This window comes from Stenella coeruleoalba (assembly GCF_951394435.1).
Source record: "Stenella coeruleoalba genome assembly, chromosome: 19".
Lineage (NCBI taxonomy): Eukaryota > Metazoa > Chordata > Mammalia > Artiodactyla > Delphinidae > Stenella > Stenella coeruleoalba.
The window spans coordinates 38693426-38711269 of NC_137165.1; the positions used below are offsets into that span (position 1 = coordinate 38693426).

A 17844-nucleotide genomic window follows, 5' to 3' on the forward strand; every position below is an offset into this window, starting at 1 on the left:
AACCTCCACTAATTGTTTATTTTCTTTCCAAAGTGGCAAGAAGTTGTTGGAGTTTCATACTTCATTTTGTATACAAATTGAGGTCCTGAGGGAGAGTATCCTTCATGTGAACAGCTCTCCCAGTTACAGGAGAAAACTGAGTAACAATAAAACCCTCAGGGACATCATTTAATATTTCCAGCATTTCACATGAGCTTCTGACACTCGGATCTTCAAGGGGAAAGCTGATTTATACCTTCAGTCATTAGACAATGTAAAGGTGAGGTCAGGCATAGGCATCCTTCATCCCTTTTCCCGTTGCTCACAGGCCCCTTGGGCAAGGTGGAATCAAAGCATTTCAAATGGTAGAGGTCACAGGAGTGACACCACAAGAGGTAAGAGAGCACAGCCTCCTTCCTCTACCAGTGGGTCTGACACCCATATATCTTCATATTGCCGTTGTTTCCACTTGAAAAATTACATGCAGTTGGTTTTACTTTTCCTTCCCTTCCTATTCTTAAAACATGATTTCCACTCTCAATATGTAATTTATGTCAAGAATAATGATTATGTGTTTCTGATTATTTTTTAAAAAGGCAAAACCTTTAACATAAATGCAGGACAACAGGTGTCTTGCTTTATGGCCTTGTACTTTTCCAATCCTATAAATTAAAATCATGTCTGTGCTCTGTGTGCCTTTGCACTGATCTGAAGTTGTCTTTCTACGAATTGTGTGCTCTCTGGCACAACATCTACCACACAGTAGGTTCCAAATAAATTTTTCCTGATTTGATTTTATCTGTAGGTACTTTATCCAATTCTGGTCATGCCTAGTAATACAAAACTATTCTGTAAATTGCAGCCCAAGTTTATACTCTGGGCTTCTGACCCCCAGATGTCATAATGGGATTGCGTACCCTTTGTTACGTGTGAAATAAAACAGATCTCCAATGGAAAAAGGCCTCCTGTTTTTGTGGGTACCCTTGCAATGTAGGAGGAGCTTAAGCAGAATTAAACCTATGGTACAAAGTACAATATTAGAATTGCAAATTGCACAAAGACTACAGATTATTAAAATATTCTTAAAATGGTACCTAATTCAAATGTGGCTTTGTGTAAGTGTTTTTTAACAAAATTGTTTTTCTTTTTTCTACACCAATTTCTTCTTTCTTTTCTGGATTCCTTTGCCATAAACGCTTCATACCAAGCTTAGGAGTTTTGTATATTTAGCCACTCAGAATGGACATCATGATGTAAATATGGAGATGTGTGGCTTTGTGTAAAATAGTTGTAAAACTATTTTTCCCATTTTCTAATTATTTTTTATTTTCATCAAAATAATATAGACATATAGTTTTTTAAAATCAAATAGTGCTACTCACAGTTATCCCTTCCCAGTCCCTGAGTACTGCTCTCCAGAGGCCACCCCCTTCAATTCTTTCATAAATTCTGCTGTGTACGTCCACATTTCTAAATAATAATATTATACAGGTATTTTCAGGACTTTTCAATTTCAGCTATTAACTATTGATTTCATATTATGGCATAGGAGGATTTAACACTCTTATCTCATCCTAATCCTCATTTCTCCTCCCTTCATCTTCCCGACATGATTATATCATAATTTTTAGTTAGTTAGTTTTAGGGTTTACGTGATTTTAACTATGTAAATTTTATTTACTGCCAACCCTTATAAACTTCTATAATTAAGTTTTATTTCTTATTTTTTCCAGAGTGGGAAAATGCCTAGGCTTTTTTCATTTTATTAGTTTTCTAAGTCACCATCCCTAATTCTTCCCAAACTCTGTAGCAGAACTGTAATATTCCTATTTTCCAAGTGGTCACACACGTCAGATGATCCATCAGGTCCATTTTGTTCTTGGAGCCGCTCTCCTGGACACCTCTGTCCTCCTCCCCACTTTGGGCTGGCTGCCCTTGGGACTTCCCTTTGTCTCTTTCCTTTATCAGAGCTGCACCCGGATCCAGCATCACCTTCTTTCTTGGTGGACTCCCTCACTTTGCTGGAGCACATCCTCTGGTGGCATCCTGAGAAAGGCTGGCCAGGAAGTATATTTCTTGAGAATGTGCATGTCTGAAAACCTCTTTATTCTACCTTTACACTTGATTGATAATTTGGGTGTAGAAACGCTAATGGAAATTATCTGCCTTAGAATTTGGAAAAGTTTGCTTCGTTTTAGCTTCTAGTGTTGCAGTGGAGAAGTTCAATGCCAGTCTGATTCTTGATTCTTTGTGTATGGCCAATTTTTCCCCCAACTCAGAAGCTTTTATGAGCTTCTCATTGTCCATTGTGTTCTGAAAGTTCACAGTGATTACCAGGGTGTGGACCTCTTTTCCTTCATGTGCTGGATGTATGGAGGTCCCTTTCAATCAGAAGATTTATATCCCTCATTGTGAGAATTTTTATTGTTTCTTTGATCATTTCCTTCCCTTTATTTTCTGTGTTCTAATATTTTTATCTCTTCTGTTTTCTGTTTTCTTGACCTTTTTGCCCTATTTCTTTAAGATATCCTCAATTATATCTTCCAACCCATCTATTGATTTTGTTTTTAATTTTGGCTACCTTATGTTTAATTTCTTACTCTCCTTTCTTGTTCCCTGATTGTTTCTTTTTAAGCAGCCTATTTCATGAATTCAGTGTCTTCTCATCCCTCTGGGAATATTAATGATCCCTTGTTTGTTTGGTTTGGTTTTTCATTTTCTTTTCTGCTCCCTAAATTGTTTTCTCTGAGTTCCTTTTTATCTGTTATATGTTTTAGTCTTTATCTTCCATGTTGGAAGCTTTTCTGCAAATGTCTGGTGATCTTTAGACTTTGTTTCTATTTAAAAGTGAGGCACTAACATGCAGATTGAAACTTCTGTGTGCCAAGGCAGAGCATATCCCCTGATGGGCTTCACTTTAGAAAGCCTAAACTTGAGAGTGATGGGAAGACCCAACCATTTTGCTTGGCGTCTCCCAAATGTCAGTATCTGCAGGTCTTTTCTCTGAGGCCATTCATTTTTTTCCAGAGAAGGATCCATGTATCTGCTGGTGGTACCATTATACATGACTACCAGGGTTTTTGGAACTGAGCAGTAAAAGGAGGCTAGGGGCCTCAGTGTTCAGGACATAGACTATTACTTAATTCACCTGCTTTCAGGATAGCTTCCCACTCTCGACTGAACTGTGTGTCCCAAAATTTGGGACCTGTCTTGTTTAGTTTCCCCATAGAAATTAAACCCCCAGAGTTAGAGAAGGATTATTTCCTGACTATGGGAGTAAAAGAGTGATATGATGTTGAATTGGAGTCAGAAAACTCTATTTCTCTTCTCAACTCTGCGACAAATTAGTCACGTTACCTTGGGTGATGTCACATAATGGTATCATTGAATGAGTCACATAATGGCATCATAGCTGGCTGGGATTTAATTTCCCTGTGTGTAAAATGAGTGGCAGAGTCATTTGCTCTATCACCTCCGGAGAGACCTGTAACTTCTTCATCTAAGAGTTCTTCATTAGGGTACCTTATGGAAATGCTAAGATGGTGGTGAAATAATATTTAGAAAAATTCCTTTGACAAATATTACTACCTCCTTAAACTATGCTACTTTTTAGCAGTTGGTCTTACTTGTGGAAATCTTAGCTTTGGTAATGCAGGCTACGCAGCTCAGACTCTGCGTCAGAGCCTCTCTAGCCCTTTCTTTCATATGTTCTACACAATTTGGCCCATGAGAGGCCCAGCAATTCCACTCAGTGGGTGGGGCTAAACATCCCTATGAACCTCAAACAGGAGGATCACCCAGGTACCTGCCTCTTCTCTGGTAATGCCAAAAATCAGATCCCATTTCAGAGCTGAACAACCTGGACAATTCCCAGGCTCCATCCAGCAGTACTGGTACTGTAGCCATGCTTAGCAGAGAGGGTTCCTAAAAACCATTTGGGCTGAGAAATCTAGAATTAAAACACCGTTTACCTTGACTTTATGTTATAATTATGACTATAACATTATTCATTATGTAAAATGTTTGTCATAGCACGGTGTAGCCAAAAATGTACTGGATTTGGGCTTCCCTGGTGGCGCAGTGGTTGAGAGTCCACCTGCCAATGCAGGGGACACAGGTTCGTGCCCCAGTCTGGGAAGATCCCACATGCGGCGGAGCGGCTGGGCCCGTGAGCCATGGCCACTGAGCCCGCCCGTCCTCAGCGGGAGAGGCCACAACAGGGAGAGGCCCGCGTACTGCAAAAAAAAAAAAAAAAAAAAAAAAAAAAAGTACTGGATTTGGAGCTTTTAAAAAAAACTGAGTTTTTGTCCTTATTCTTCCTTCCAGCTATGTGAGTAAGTCTTTTATCCTCTCTGAGCCTCAATTTCAGCTCCTGAAGTCTAGACTATTGAGGCCTTTCTGTTTGTATCAGGATCAAAGAGGTCATAAAGGAAAACAGTTTACAAACACTAAAGTGCTATTCAAATGTAAAGTATTACTATTAGCATTGTCACTATTGTGAATGTCTGCTCAGGGTAGCCTGAATTTCAGGCTGCCTCTCCTGTCTGCTTTGTAACACCCAGGTGATTCCATGATTAGAGTTGGCTTTCCAAAAAGACACGTTAGTTCCCTTTTTTTTCCTCTAAAACAAATGATTCCAGAACCAGTCTACCTTAGCCATCCAATATGTGCAGCCTCTTTTGTTCATGAAAAACCTGAAGGTAATAAACTGGTATGCCCCTGTGACAGAGAAAGATGTTGGAAGGAAATGGGTTTCCATCTCAGGTTTCTTAGGTGCTATACCAAACAATAACAAGGGAAAAATTATTCAGCTAAACGCACCTGACGTTCATTGGCATCCAATATGCCACCTTCCTCACCAGGCATTATTACTTATATACCTGCCTCTGAGAAAGGCTGCTCAGAAGAGTTACTCTGCTTTTATCAGACATACATTTTAGGGACTTTTAAATAAACTTATATAGCAATACCGAGCTGCATGTCTTCTAAACTTTGCTATTTCATCCGTCTGCACCAAGCACCATGAAGCAAAATGGATGTGCCTTCAGCTTTCTCAGTCCTGGAAAATGAACCAGTCCACTTAACAATAAATGGTGGTTGGTTCAAACACACATGACTGGTCTAGTGGAGAAGAAAAGAAAGTTGAGCTTAATGAAGTACAGTGTCTGTGTCCCTGCACATGGACAGGAAAGGACGAGTGTTTTATAACTGTTTATTGGAGTTAATGGTAATAAATTCCTCACTTGTGATGCATTAACTTTAATGTTTTCATTACTTAGTGATTTAGGTTTTCCCTTTTCACACTGTAAATCATGTTGTCCCAGTAGCAGAGCAGGTCGAGTGCCTGCCATCATGTTCATAATACTCAGTGGGGAAAGGAATGTTCTCTTTTTCTCTCCAGCACAGTCTGACAAAAGATGCTTTGCCTCATCCCAACTTGCTGCTTCCCAAATAAGCAATAAAGACAGACAGACAGACGCATCTGACAACAGCCTAGTTTAGATCCTAGGGAAAGACAGGTCTCCATAGTAACTTTCCAAATGTATTTGGTGCTGAAGGTTTTTTCCTTTATTTTTTTTTTTTCCGTTTGCTGAGTGTGAGCCCTTAGTTAATGAGCTGTGCAAATAGATATTGAGATTTAGTGTTTTTATTTTGCAATTACAGACTTGATGATTTGGTTAGAAACTTTTGGGTCGGGAAACATCACCCTCATTTTCCCCTCCCTAATTTTTTCCTTGCAAAATTTGACTTCAAACTTGCTTGAGTTTTGTCAGATGAAACAGAAGAACCAAGAGATTTTAAATCTCAAACGTGTAACTTAAAAGAAAAGGAGGTGATTTTTGCCCTAAAGGTTCCTTATCGTAGCCATCATTTTTCTGTCTCTGATCCCATTCTGCTGCAGAGACACCCAGGGAGCTGGCTGAGAGCAAGGCCCAGCTTGAGAGTGGCCCTTTGTCCAGCAGATGATACATACCAGGTCAAAGCCACATTGCTGAGGTCACTGCATTCCCATCAAGTTCTTCCCAATGGGGTGTGAGAGTTCTCATTAGATCATCCACCCTGAAATACCCCCAGAGAATCACGATAATTAGTTTCTAAGTCTTCTTTTTTATTTTCTGCTTTGTTTGCTTTAAAGGTTTTCTCGATGCAGTGCTCTGATGATATCTGAATGTTTTTCACTAGAGAGACATGGAGAAGGCAAGATTATCATCATTTGATTCCTCCCTGAAATCTTTTGGTTTGCAGAGTAACTAAAATAAAGACTCCGGGATTCTGGTACCCTAATCCTCATGCAGCTTTCACCATCAACAGTATTAAGTGCTCAGACACACATAGGATGTTTGCGTACAGGATGCAAACAAACGTACCTACGACGGTCAAAGAGAAAAATACCGTTTTTCAGGGAAATACAAGAACAAGACAAGGGGCCAAGTTCTCAGCCACTCAAGGCCTGTGTAGCTCAGAAATTGCAATCAACAGCCTTTTTCTGAAGTATACTCAGTTATCCATTTGTTAAGTTTGGCTCGGTCTTTGTCCATTTATGGTTTCCTCTGGACCCCATCCTTTGATGCTTTCCTGAAGATAGATAAGTCCTGGGGTGAAGAGAACCGGTATCTCAATGAGGCTGTGAAATTGGCTGGGAGATATAGTTCTCTCCTATATGAGGTTCATGGCATTTTTTCCCAACTTATTATTTTTTTTCCCAAAATCCCGTTTGTCCGTCCTCCTGTCATTCTCAGCACTGTGATTCCTCCCGACTTCTGCACCCACTACTTCCTCCTGGCTTTCTTGGCTACTTCCTTTCTTTCCCTTTTTTACTTTCTTATTTCACAGTACCAACTCTAAGATTAAAATAGTGAGTATACAGCAGAACAAAAATGACTGGTTTTGGCTTTGGTGAAAATGATTTATCTAACAAATATTCACTCCCATATTGCCTTCTTAGACCCCAAGTCCCATAAGGCTGGAAGTGGTTTCAGTTCAGTTTAACAAACATTTATCAGGCACCTACTGTGTGTACGAGGCCCCTGGGGATACAGAGAGTAACAGGTATATAACTAATGAATTGAACTGCCCTCTGTGAAAGGGACTAGATTTCCCACTGGCAGGTTTTCTTTAGGCTTCAAGAAGTTAAATAATTAGCACCAAACTCCTTGGAGTTTACTGAGTGTATTTTAGGGAAGGATCCTTCTTAATCCCACATCAGTTCAACAATTAAAGTACAGCCCTGCCTTGTGATGGGTTTCAGCTGTTCCAGCTCTGCCTCAGTCTAATTCTTACTCTCCTTACCTAGACAGTCGGGGTGCAAATACTGGCCCATCTCCTTGGATGCACAGCTCTATTGGATTCTTCTTTGTTCCCCTGTTTCAATCCAGGCACTATGATGTTTTGTTCATTTAATTTTTTTCATGGTGTTCTCTCTCTCTTCCTATGAATGTGAGATCTATTCTAACCCTCCTTCCCTTGCTAGGCCATCCTCCCTCTTGCCTTCTACCCAGATCCACAGCTACATTCCTTTTCCTGGGAATAGTACCTTTTCTACTTCCTCATTCAAGGCTTCTAGCAGCTTTACATAGAAACTAAGGTCTTATGTAAACCGAAGCAAAGAGGCAAGAATGGAGAGAGAGTATTGGGGGAAAGGTTTAGGGTCCCTGGGAGCCAAGACTGTACCCTATAGAAAATGGTATTAGAGCACAGAAGAGAGAGGATATAATTCTATGTGGGGAAACAGACAAAGATTCAGAAGGTTTGTGACATTTGAATTCAGTCTTAAAGGAGCACTCCCACCTCAGAAAATGGGGATACAGATTAGAATTTCCAACCAGGAAAAACAGCATGAGCAAAGGCCTGGCAGTGTAAAGTACACGGCATATTCCAGAAGGCAAACTCTGTTACCTATTATTGCTGGAGTATTGGGAAGTATAAGGGGTTGGGAGAAAATGAAACTGGAAGGTAGGGTGAGACCAAGTTTTAAAGTTTTTGTGTGATGGAGAGCTTGAGTTTCATCCTATAGGTTAGGGAGAACCATTAAAGGCTGTAGCAGGAATGTGACATGGGCCAGATATACGTTTCAGAAAGATGATTTCTGGCCATAGTATGGTGGACAGGTAGAAGTTAAACCAGTTAAAAAGTGACTCCAAACCCAGGTGGGGCTTTTTTCTTTTTCTTTCCTTTTCTTCATATTCTTATCACAATCCAGTAGAGTAGTAAATAAATAGATTTGAACATGATATTTTGTCATTCATTTTTAAAGATATGCTCTCAAGTGACACATGTATAAAAGTGACCTGTCTCAGGATGAGAGGAAAATACAGTGATCCTTCAAGGTTTGTAAAAAAGACAGGTTTGGTGTTTGAAATCCTCTCCTCCTCCTTTTTAGAATCTCAAAGCCCTTTGAAGCACCACGGTCTGGATTTGTGTCATGATTCTCACTTTGTCCTGCTGCCACTTACTGTGGTTTGGCTGCTAAAAAAGACTTCAGGTCGTTTGGATCTTTGTAGTTCTGTATTAAGGATGGATTCTTAGGATAAAAATAAAGCTGAAGGTGCTAAGTTATATATATGTGTCATTAATAAAATCAGAAGACACAAGAGGCTTCCTGGGTTTAAACTGTTTTTGTGCAGATTACATGAATTCTCAACCTTTTTCCCACCATAACGCATGACCACCAACATTTATATGCCCAACCCACTTCCGTGGAACACCCACAATTTTGAAGAAACAATTTTTTTCAAGGAAATAAAGCTCTGTAGGAATTCTTGATTGCCATGATTATAATACTACATCAGATGTGTTTAATCACCGTAGACTGTGGCCTAAATAAGATACGCTATAAGTTATTTTTAATTGACTTTTCCCCTTAAGAAAGCATATTGAATGCAAATGGGTGGTGTTATTATAGAAAAACTTTGAATCCATTCTTATTCTTAAAGTGAATTATTCAAAATCTCTGCCATTTCTATCAACACCTTCAACTGATCAAAAGACGCCCTGGTATCCCGATACCAGGATTGAGGATCAGTAAATTATTATATTGAATTAGTCTTTCTTTAAGATGAACTATTTACCTACCAGACGCTGTTGTTTATTCCCATTTATTTAGATGCTAGAATTAGTGTGTTGCAGTTTTCATACGTAGAGTTGGAAGTGCTTTTTTCTAAAACTTTCACTTCTTATAAGTAAAATCTTACTAAAAACAGAGACATGGAAGAGGAGCCTCCCGGAAGACCACAGTCCTCTGTGGCAATTAGTGTGGCGCCTCTTTGTGGAAACAAGAAGGTTCTTCATATGCCATGAATATCGATGGTTTCTAGAAACCAATTTGGATATTTGACTTAAAAATCTTCTTTCTTTTCAAACCAAGGCCTCTTCCTTAGAGAGTAAATGAATCATGTCCGAGATTCCTGCATGAGCCCTACCCTAAAACAGGCTTCCATTTTCTAGATATCACTCTTGTGAAGAGGCCTTACAAACCTTGGTGATCCAGCAGCATTTTTTGAGAGCTCCAGGTTTCTTCCTCTTGTATATTCTTTACCTTGTGTATCCTTTTATTACATTCTCTTACTTTCTTTCTTTTTTTAAAAAAGTTTACTTATGTATTTTTGCCTGTGTTGGGTCTTCATTTCTGTGCGTGGGCTTTCTCTAGTTGTGGCGAGCGGGGGCCACTCTTCATCGCGGTGCACGGGCCTCTCACTGTCGCGGCCTCTCTTGTTGTGGAGCACAAGCTCCAGACGCGCAGGCTCAGCAGTTGTGGCTCATGGGCCCAGTTGCTCTGCGGCATGTGGCGTCTTCCCAGACCAGGGCTCGAACCTGTGTCCCCGGCATTGGCAGGCAGATTCTCAACCGCTGCGCCACCAGGGAAGCCCTTTCTTTCATTTTTGTTCTGCATATCTGTTGATCTCTTGAATTTCACAGAGACCTGCCCTAGAAAGCAATTCCATAGGTTAGTCAGCCAGTACCTTACAAAGTAAACAAGAAATACAGGATCCTAAAATAATTTTTTGACATCAAGTGTCAGAATAATCACACATCATGTCTGTTTCTTCTTCCATATTTAAATGGAGTCTCTCATGGGCGAGTGAGGTGGGAAGACTGTATCTTTCCTCAGGTACATCTGAGTGTGTCTCCTCAGCTGAAGCTCAGGGTGGTGGAAAGTGCATGGGCTTTTCCAGCTGAGCAACCTTCAGCAACTCCCATAATTTCAGTAAGCCTTTTTTCTAGTCTGTAAAGTGGAGATGATATTAATACATACCTCACAGGCATGCTGTGGAGCTCAAATGAGATGTGAAAATGCTTGATAAAATGCAGATTAAAACTTGTTAGGTTTTTTAAACCATTTTGTATTAAAACATATTAGTTTTAATCATTTTGTACATCAGTTATCTGCTTTTTTTCTTAGGACTTCTGCCCTAGAATCTCATGAATTTTCTGTATCCTCAGTATAACAAGTTTCTTCCACAGATTTTTATACAGTTTGGTCTGTTACCTGGATTAACAGAGTTTTTTAAAGACCTTGAAAAATTGGAGGGGAAACAAGAGTCCATGAAGATCTCCTGAATATTGTCTCCTGCACTGGTTTGCTAACCACAAACGTGTGATTTCTACCATTTTCTGACGTCCTTCTGCCTAGCTCCAACTGCACTTGTTTTGTTTCTTAGCTTCTTATGTCACAGCTCGTTGAAGAACCTGGTTAAGTACTTTGTGTTCAATCCCTTCCTTTCATCTGCTATCCAGTTTATTTCTCCATGAAATTAAAGCTGTTTGTTTGAGTGGCTTCTGTGTCTTTGAAACTTTTAGATCCTAAGTCTATTATTATTAATGGCTTAGAATTTTTCACCTTACATGTGTTGCTCTACATTCCTTAATAAGTGAAGCACAAAGACAGAAAACTGTGAGGAGTGTCAACTCAAGTAGATATTGAATGGAACCACAGCAGTTTAAGACTTATGTAAGCCTGTCCCAAGGGACAAATGAAGGAAGAGTCATTGAAACCATTTTCCCTGTTATCATCATGTGTAGAAGATGAACACTTCTTGCCAGACACCTCAGTCATTTATTGACTGGTTCCTAAAAATTGAGAAAAAAGGAAGCTGAGGAAAAACAGTAATGAACTTATTAAAGAAGGACACAGAAACCAAATACAAAGGAGAGGATTTAACAAACGGATGGGGGATCAGCAACCACTGGACAGGAGAATACTACACCACCCACCCTACCTGCAATACCCCCTTTCATTTTGTCCGTTTGAGGCATTGTGAAGCGTATGTTTGTCATTGTGTAAATGCACACACACACCAGTGATCTGTGAGTGAACTGAAATCACAAATGCAACTTGACCATTCCCAGCCTTCAAATATTAGATTTTCTCCAGCCTCATCCACCCAACACCCCAGGTCCTATATCACAGGTAGTTTAGTGAAAGAAACTGGTAAGCTTAACCCTGCCTGAAATTCACCCCTGGTAACGATCAGCCTCTGGGCTGGAGTTGGTTTGGTCTCCTTTTTCAAACAATTGAAAAGAACTTGAATTAGAAGGAAAGGGGAGGATAGGAGAAGTCCACAACTTAGGGAGGGGAAAGCGTTGAACAAAAGATGGGTTTTTTTAATCATGGATTTTCATTTCAGGTTGATTGAGCAAGAGACCAAACCAGCTACCCAGAATGAAAGTTTGTGGGCACTGTTTTTTTCTGCAGGAGCTGCAACCTTTTTGCAGTAGAAATTGTGTGGCCTCTTATGCTATTAGCGTTGTGCTGTGGTGTTGCCGACTGACTTCTCCAATTCTCTTTTCTCAGTGGGCTAGAATGCAGCTGATTAAATAGGCCGTGACTCACATAAGCTCCCATGTCTTTTTTTATTGACTGCTTTATGGAAATGGATCACACTCCAAAGGGTCCCCATTGTTGTTGCTGTGGGTGGCTGACTGAGGAGTCATGTTTAGTGCTGAGAGATCGACCCCTACTCTGTTGTTTTTTACTGCAGAGCTGGTATGGGTGGGATACAGGGTTTAAAGGTATCTGGATGAGGAGAAAAAGATGTCTGAGAATTTCTTTTATCTTTATCTGCTGTGAAAGTTGGGTGGCCATCACTTGTGTCTAACACTCTTCTCGATCTTATGTTTATGGCCCTGCATCCTTCAGCTAAGTGAATCTTTCCTTTATATGGGCTATTCTGAGAGTTAGTTAAGTGCAGTGGTAGAGAGAGATTATGACACTAATGTAATTCTGTTTTGTGCTGATATAATGTGATACACCCTTAGGTTTATCCAAAGGGCCATTTATTCCCAATAAATCATTTATATATTTTTTTTCATTAAGGTGGTGATATCCTTTTTCAGGTAATGGACAGAAAGCCTCGATTTTAAAAAAAATTGTATACTTAAATATAAATGTTTTTGCCTTAAAATAGCTACTCATGGAATTGTTTGTAGCTTCTTCCTATTTTTATTATCATTCTGCAAAACATTTACGTACCTTCTATTACACGTCAAGTAGCTCTGCAGATCGGTTCACTTGCCAGTAGGTGTAAATTCGGGCATACAAGACTCCCCCTGCGTCATCACACAGGACTGTGGCTTACGTGTGTATCCTCAGGACCACCCGTTCTTGATCAGTGGGACCCTAAGCTGACACTGAAAGAGGAGAGAGCTTCCCGTCTTGGACTGGGATAGATCTGGATCCCATCTGGGTTTACCTGATAGATCATGGAGGTAATGAGATTGCACTCAGAGTCAACTTTACATTGAGAACAGTTCTGTTATTGTACTCACCACAGAGTGCCTTAGACATAGAAGACAATCAACAGAATAAAAATTGATTTGATCTAATCTTTTTTCCATAGCCATTCCAAACTTCACCTATAATCCCATTTTTTCCACTGCCCGTAAGGGAATCCAGGCAAGAGAGTTCATCAATACAGATTCCTTCTAATAAAAAAGCAACATAACACACCTTACAAAAACACAGCATATAAAATACTGTATTTCCAGCTCTCTTACTCTTCAGAATCTTGTTGGTGAATGACCAAGAGAGGAAATTCAGTAACTCGTTCAGTGCTCAATTTTAGCAAACCAAGTGTGACTTTTGGGGTGAGAAGGTGGTGATGGTGCTGTCCCTAGTCTCCTAAAATTAGTGACTTGGAATTCAAACATTTCTGCTGCATTATGTCTTTGTTTTCTTGGTGGTGGCATTCTTGGGTTTCAGTTGGTGGGGAGAGAAAAGCCTCATGCTGAAAATGTACTGAAAGTAAATGAAATTAAATAAGCGAAGCAGTGCTCACCACTACTTGCTTCCCCCCCGGGTAATTCAATTCAAGCTCTCTCTCTGATGGCAACTCACAGGGACTGTCTCTGTCACCCCGCTGGGGCCTGGAGTCTTAACATCTAAATAAAAGTTTCACTCGAGCATTTTTTATGCTCCTGCCAGCAGGATCAGTGAGCTGGTGTGGGCACATTAATGTAATATTCATACTCACAGACTCTCCCCGCACACGAGGCAATGTCTTCCCATTTTCATAATTATAGATGTTCCATAAAATGGCGTTTAGATTTGCATTAAAAAAGGAGGTTTGAATTCTAATAGAACGTTTAACATGTCTTTTAAGATTCAGACTCTCGGCATCTTTAACAAGAAGCTGTGTCTCTAAGTTTAACAAGACCTTTTTAAAAAAGGGAAAAAATGGTGGGAAGAAAAGATGGAAACTCCAGGCTTAGGGGATCCTGTTTTTCTTATCCCCTGTGTCTTTCATTTAATTTTTAGGCCTCTAGGAGCAATTTTTTGACAGCGCTGCAGAGAGGATGGGCTCTCCTTCAAAGGGCCTTCTCAGCCATACTGGGTCCTCGCCCTCAGTACAATCTGCTTCTCTGTTTTCTTGGAGAGCATTTTCAAAGAGATATTAGAATTTTCAGAGGGGTGGGAGAAATGGAAGAATCCTAGACAAATGAACTTTCCTTTGCTGCTCTTCATCTCATGCGTGCACCCTGAGACCCATCTGGGAGGATTTATAGCAGCTACAGAGTTTGCTAACTGTAAAACACACAAATGAAAACAGTCTATGAACAAGGAAGTTGAGAATACGGACAAATAGGATATAGAATCAGGCACTTAAACACCTAAAAAAGAAACTCTTCTGATCTATATTTTTAAAACTAAGCTTGAAACAGAAGCAAAAAGTACTTTTAGTTGCATTTTAAATCATCTTAAAATGTTAGTTTTAAACAAAAAGTATTCAAAGCATTGAACAAAGTGCCAACGCACAGCTACCACTGAATGTTAGTTATTGTCGATGTTAAGAAAACAATTGTGTGATTGAAAAAACTGATTCCACCCAAGAGTCTCAAGATATCGTATAGGTGACCCAGTTGATTCATATGCATTGTGCCTTAATTTGGTTTATATTTTGTTTGCTTTCTAAATTTTTTAAGGCAAACCAAAAGAGATTTGGGTTTGGGGACCAAAAAGAATAAAATTAGGATTATGCTAACCCACTCCCTTCATTTCTCCTAATTAAGAAATAGAGAGTTATATGTTTTAATTGTTTTTGTTGTTGTTCCTGTTTCATTTTATTTTTTTGAGGAGTAAATTCCTGCCTCATTGTCTCTGTCCTTTGCCCCTCCCTTCTGTAAGATAAGTATAAACCCCAGTGGTGGAAGATAGATTAGGATCTTGACTGCTCAATAAATTTGTACCTAACAAGGCTAATTGAAAGCCGAGAATGTTAGCAGCATACAATTAAAGGCTGATGTCAGATCCAGGTCTTCTCTGTGTAAAGGCTTCTACCATCCCTAGACTCTTACCATGACTTTGACAAAACCAGAATTTAGCAGCTATTGCCAAGTTCAGCTATGCAGAGCCTTTCTTTGTGTGAACTTAATAAAAATTATGTTCACTAAGGTGGCTTTCTGTTTGTTAGAAAAAGGTGTGTGTTTAGTTAAGCAAATTCTTAATTTTCTGGAGTCCTTTTCTTGCCAATCAGTACATGCTTAGGCTACCTCCCCTTGCACAAACTAATGTTATGTTTAGATAATTTTAAGCAATTTTAGCATTAGATATAATTAGGAAGAAAAAGAAAATTTACTTCCCCCCCCAGTCATCTAGAAATTGTTTTATTTTGTGCCATATATAAGCAATAGGCCCTCTGCACCCCTTCATTAATGTAGATTATCTCAAGTAGCCCAAATAAATGAAAATTCTGTCCGATTTCAACAAAATATTTTGCTCTTGTTTCTTTTAGGAATGGAAGACATCACAAAAGGAGCTCAAGAGCTTGATAATATCATCAAGCAAGGATACTTAGAGAAGAAAAGCAAAGGTACTGACTAGACCCTCCGATCTCAGAACATTCCAGGAAGGGAAGGGAAATGAGGAAAAAGAGGGCTAGCGTAAGGGGTACCTGCTCTATGCCCAGTACTATACTAGGCAGGGGTAAGGCAAAAGGAAGGGACGAAAAGAAAAGAAGTCTGGTGTTTGTGTGTAGGCTGAAGAGAGATGGCCCCAGATCTTCACTTCATCAGGATAGGGATTGGTTCTGCCTTGCTCACCTGGTACACAACAGGTGCTTAATAAATACTTGTCGAATGAATAAATGAATGACTATATTTTTGTTCTCATCTCTCAGTGTGCTCCCACAAAGAGTGAAACTATGTTGCTATGAGTGCAATTTTTATATCATATGTGAAGCAGCCCACTCTCAAGTTTTAGACAAGCCCCAGTCTTCAGCTTTCACTCTTTAATTAGAATAGGTTCTAGTAGGATTGGAATACCAGGTTTAACACTCAGGCAAATTGGCTTAGCACAAAGAAAGCCTTGCTCATGCCCATGGCCTGGAGTGTCATTTCGGTTTGCTGAAAGGCAACACATAGAGATCTCATGGAGAATTTTATAACTACAGGATGAGATTAGAACCTGAAAGATATAAAGGAAAAGTAGAGAAACAGCTGGGATCAGAGCAGGCAAAACCTGTTTAGAACTTGGACCTTTAACTGAATGAGTCCTCTGCACTCTGTGTCAACATGGGATAACCTGTGGGAGTGAAAGGGAGGGTTTTACAGTCCATTAACCTCGGAAATAAAACAATAACACACTGGACTGTGTGTTGTTGGAATTTACGGACTCTTCAGTGATTGTAGTTACCTGAATTTATGTCCCTTACTGCTGTTCTGTTTAGATCATAGTTTCTTTGGATCAGAGTGGCAGAAGCGATGGTGTGTTGTCAGCAGAGGCCTCTTCTACTACTATGCTAATGAGAAAAGTAAGTGTTCTTCATTTGCACAGCAGCATCTCACTCCTGGATGCAAGCACTTCGTAAATTCTCAAGCACTTAGATCTCAACTTAGCAGTCCTTAACTAACACCCATAAAGGGATATGCTTGGGAAAGAAATAAGCCTGGGTAAATAATACCTTACTCATCACCAAAAACTCAGATGCCAATTTAGAAATTATAGCCCCTTTAAACACTAGGATATGTGGCCAGCATATAAAAAGGTTACCTTTTATTATGACTAATAACGCATTATCAAGGTTGAATACTTTGGTGTTTAAAAAACAGAACCTCTGGGACTTGCCTGGTGACGCAGTGGTTAAGAATCCACCTGCCAATGCAGGGGACACGGGTTTGAGCCCTGGTCCGGGAGGATCCCACATGCCGTGGAGCAACAGAGCCCATGCGCCACAGCTACTGAAGCCCGTTTGCCTAGAGCCCGTGCTCCGCAACAAGAGAAGCCACCACGATGAGAAGCCCGCGCACCGCCACGAAGAGTATCCCCCGCTCGCTGCAACTAGAGAAAGCCCGCACGCAGCAGCGAAGACCCAGTGCAGCCAAAAATAAAATATAAATAAATTTTTAAAAAAAGAACCTCAAACACTTTATAGGCATTAATAATATAGTTAAAATATTGAAAAAAATTAATTCTGAGAAGGATTTTAGCAGCTTACCAATGGCCCAGAAATAGAACCTCTGAGTCCAAACTCTCTAAGAGCAGGCTCCAAACTTTATCCTACTGGGTTCTGGGACGTAATCCAGTGGACATGCCTAGAGCCATGGAGTGCTGAGACCCAAATGGTTGCTGTCCCCTAGAGACACCCTTCAGCCAGATGGCAGCAGCTGCGAAGTGTTGACTCAAGCCAGAGGCAGCTTCTTAATGAGCCACCACTGACTCAGTCAAGCACAGCACTCATGAGCCATCCCTAAAAGACCCCCCATCCATGCTTAACACAGTTGCTTAGTTCGTGAGAAGGAACAGAGGATATAAGCACAAAGTGGAGGCAGCAACAAATAAACACAAGCTAAAAGTTGTTACCGTAGGTGAATGCAAACTTTCAAATAGGGGATACCCCCCTGCAGGGTTAGACTGCCCCAGGAGTAATTCTCCAAAACAAGAGGGAGATAAAGTAAAGTAGCAATTCTTGTGGGGGCTTTCTTTGTGCTCTACCACCTTCTTACTGAGGCATGATCCAAAGTAAATCCTTTATTGTCCTTCCGATCATTTTCTGTTTCTCCTCTCTTCCTTCTTTCCCGGACTTATTCCTCTCCCAAAGCCTGGATATCCAGTCAAGGGAATAATCAGATACCTACCCATTTGCCTTTGGACTTCCTGCACTTTGGGGACTAAGGTAGCAGAAAGAATAGCTTTGCTAAGTGACATGGAATCCTTAAGATTTGCTCTTGGACTTCAAGGCAGTTACCTCATTCTGCCTCTCTGCCTGCAACAGGTATCACTGACCTTCATCTTGAGTTCACCATCACAATTCATCAGAACCTTTCCTATACAGGGGTAAAGTGTGAAGCCCGACTTGAAAATGATAGCAGCATAGCTCAAAACCTGAGTAACAAGCCCCCTGTATCCTTCCAACCCCCAGCCCACTCTCAAAT

At 40.3% G+C, this 17844-nt stretch overlaps 2 protein-coding genes across 2 annotated transcripts in view; both read left to right on the top strand.

Moving 5' to 3' along the window:
• Positions 1 to 17844, top strand: part of HOXB7 (homeobox B7) — a gene marked incomplete at its 3' end in the record, with an annotated part of 498962 nt that overhangs the window by 378426 nt on the left and 102692 nt on the right. The gene's annotated exons all lie outside the window — the stretch shown is intronic.
• The window catches only part of SKAP1 (src kinase associated phosphoprotein 1), a gene marked incomplete at its 5' end in the record, with an annotated part of 276920 nt that overhangs the window by 214043 nt on the left and 45033 nt on the right, over positions 1 to 17844 (top strand). The window contains 2 exons of the mRNA XM_079904479.1: positions 15207 to 15284; positions 16140 to 16223. Of these exons, the coding sequence (XP_079760605.1) occupies positions 15207 to 15284; positions 16140 to 16223 (162 nt within the window). The remainder of the gene's footprint in view (positions 1 to 15206; positions 15285 to 16139; positions 16224 to 17844) is intronic.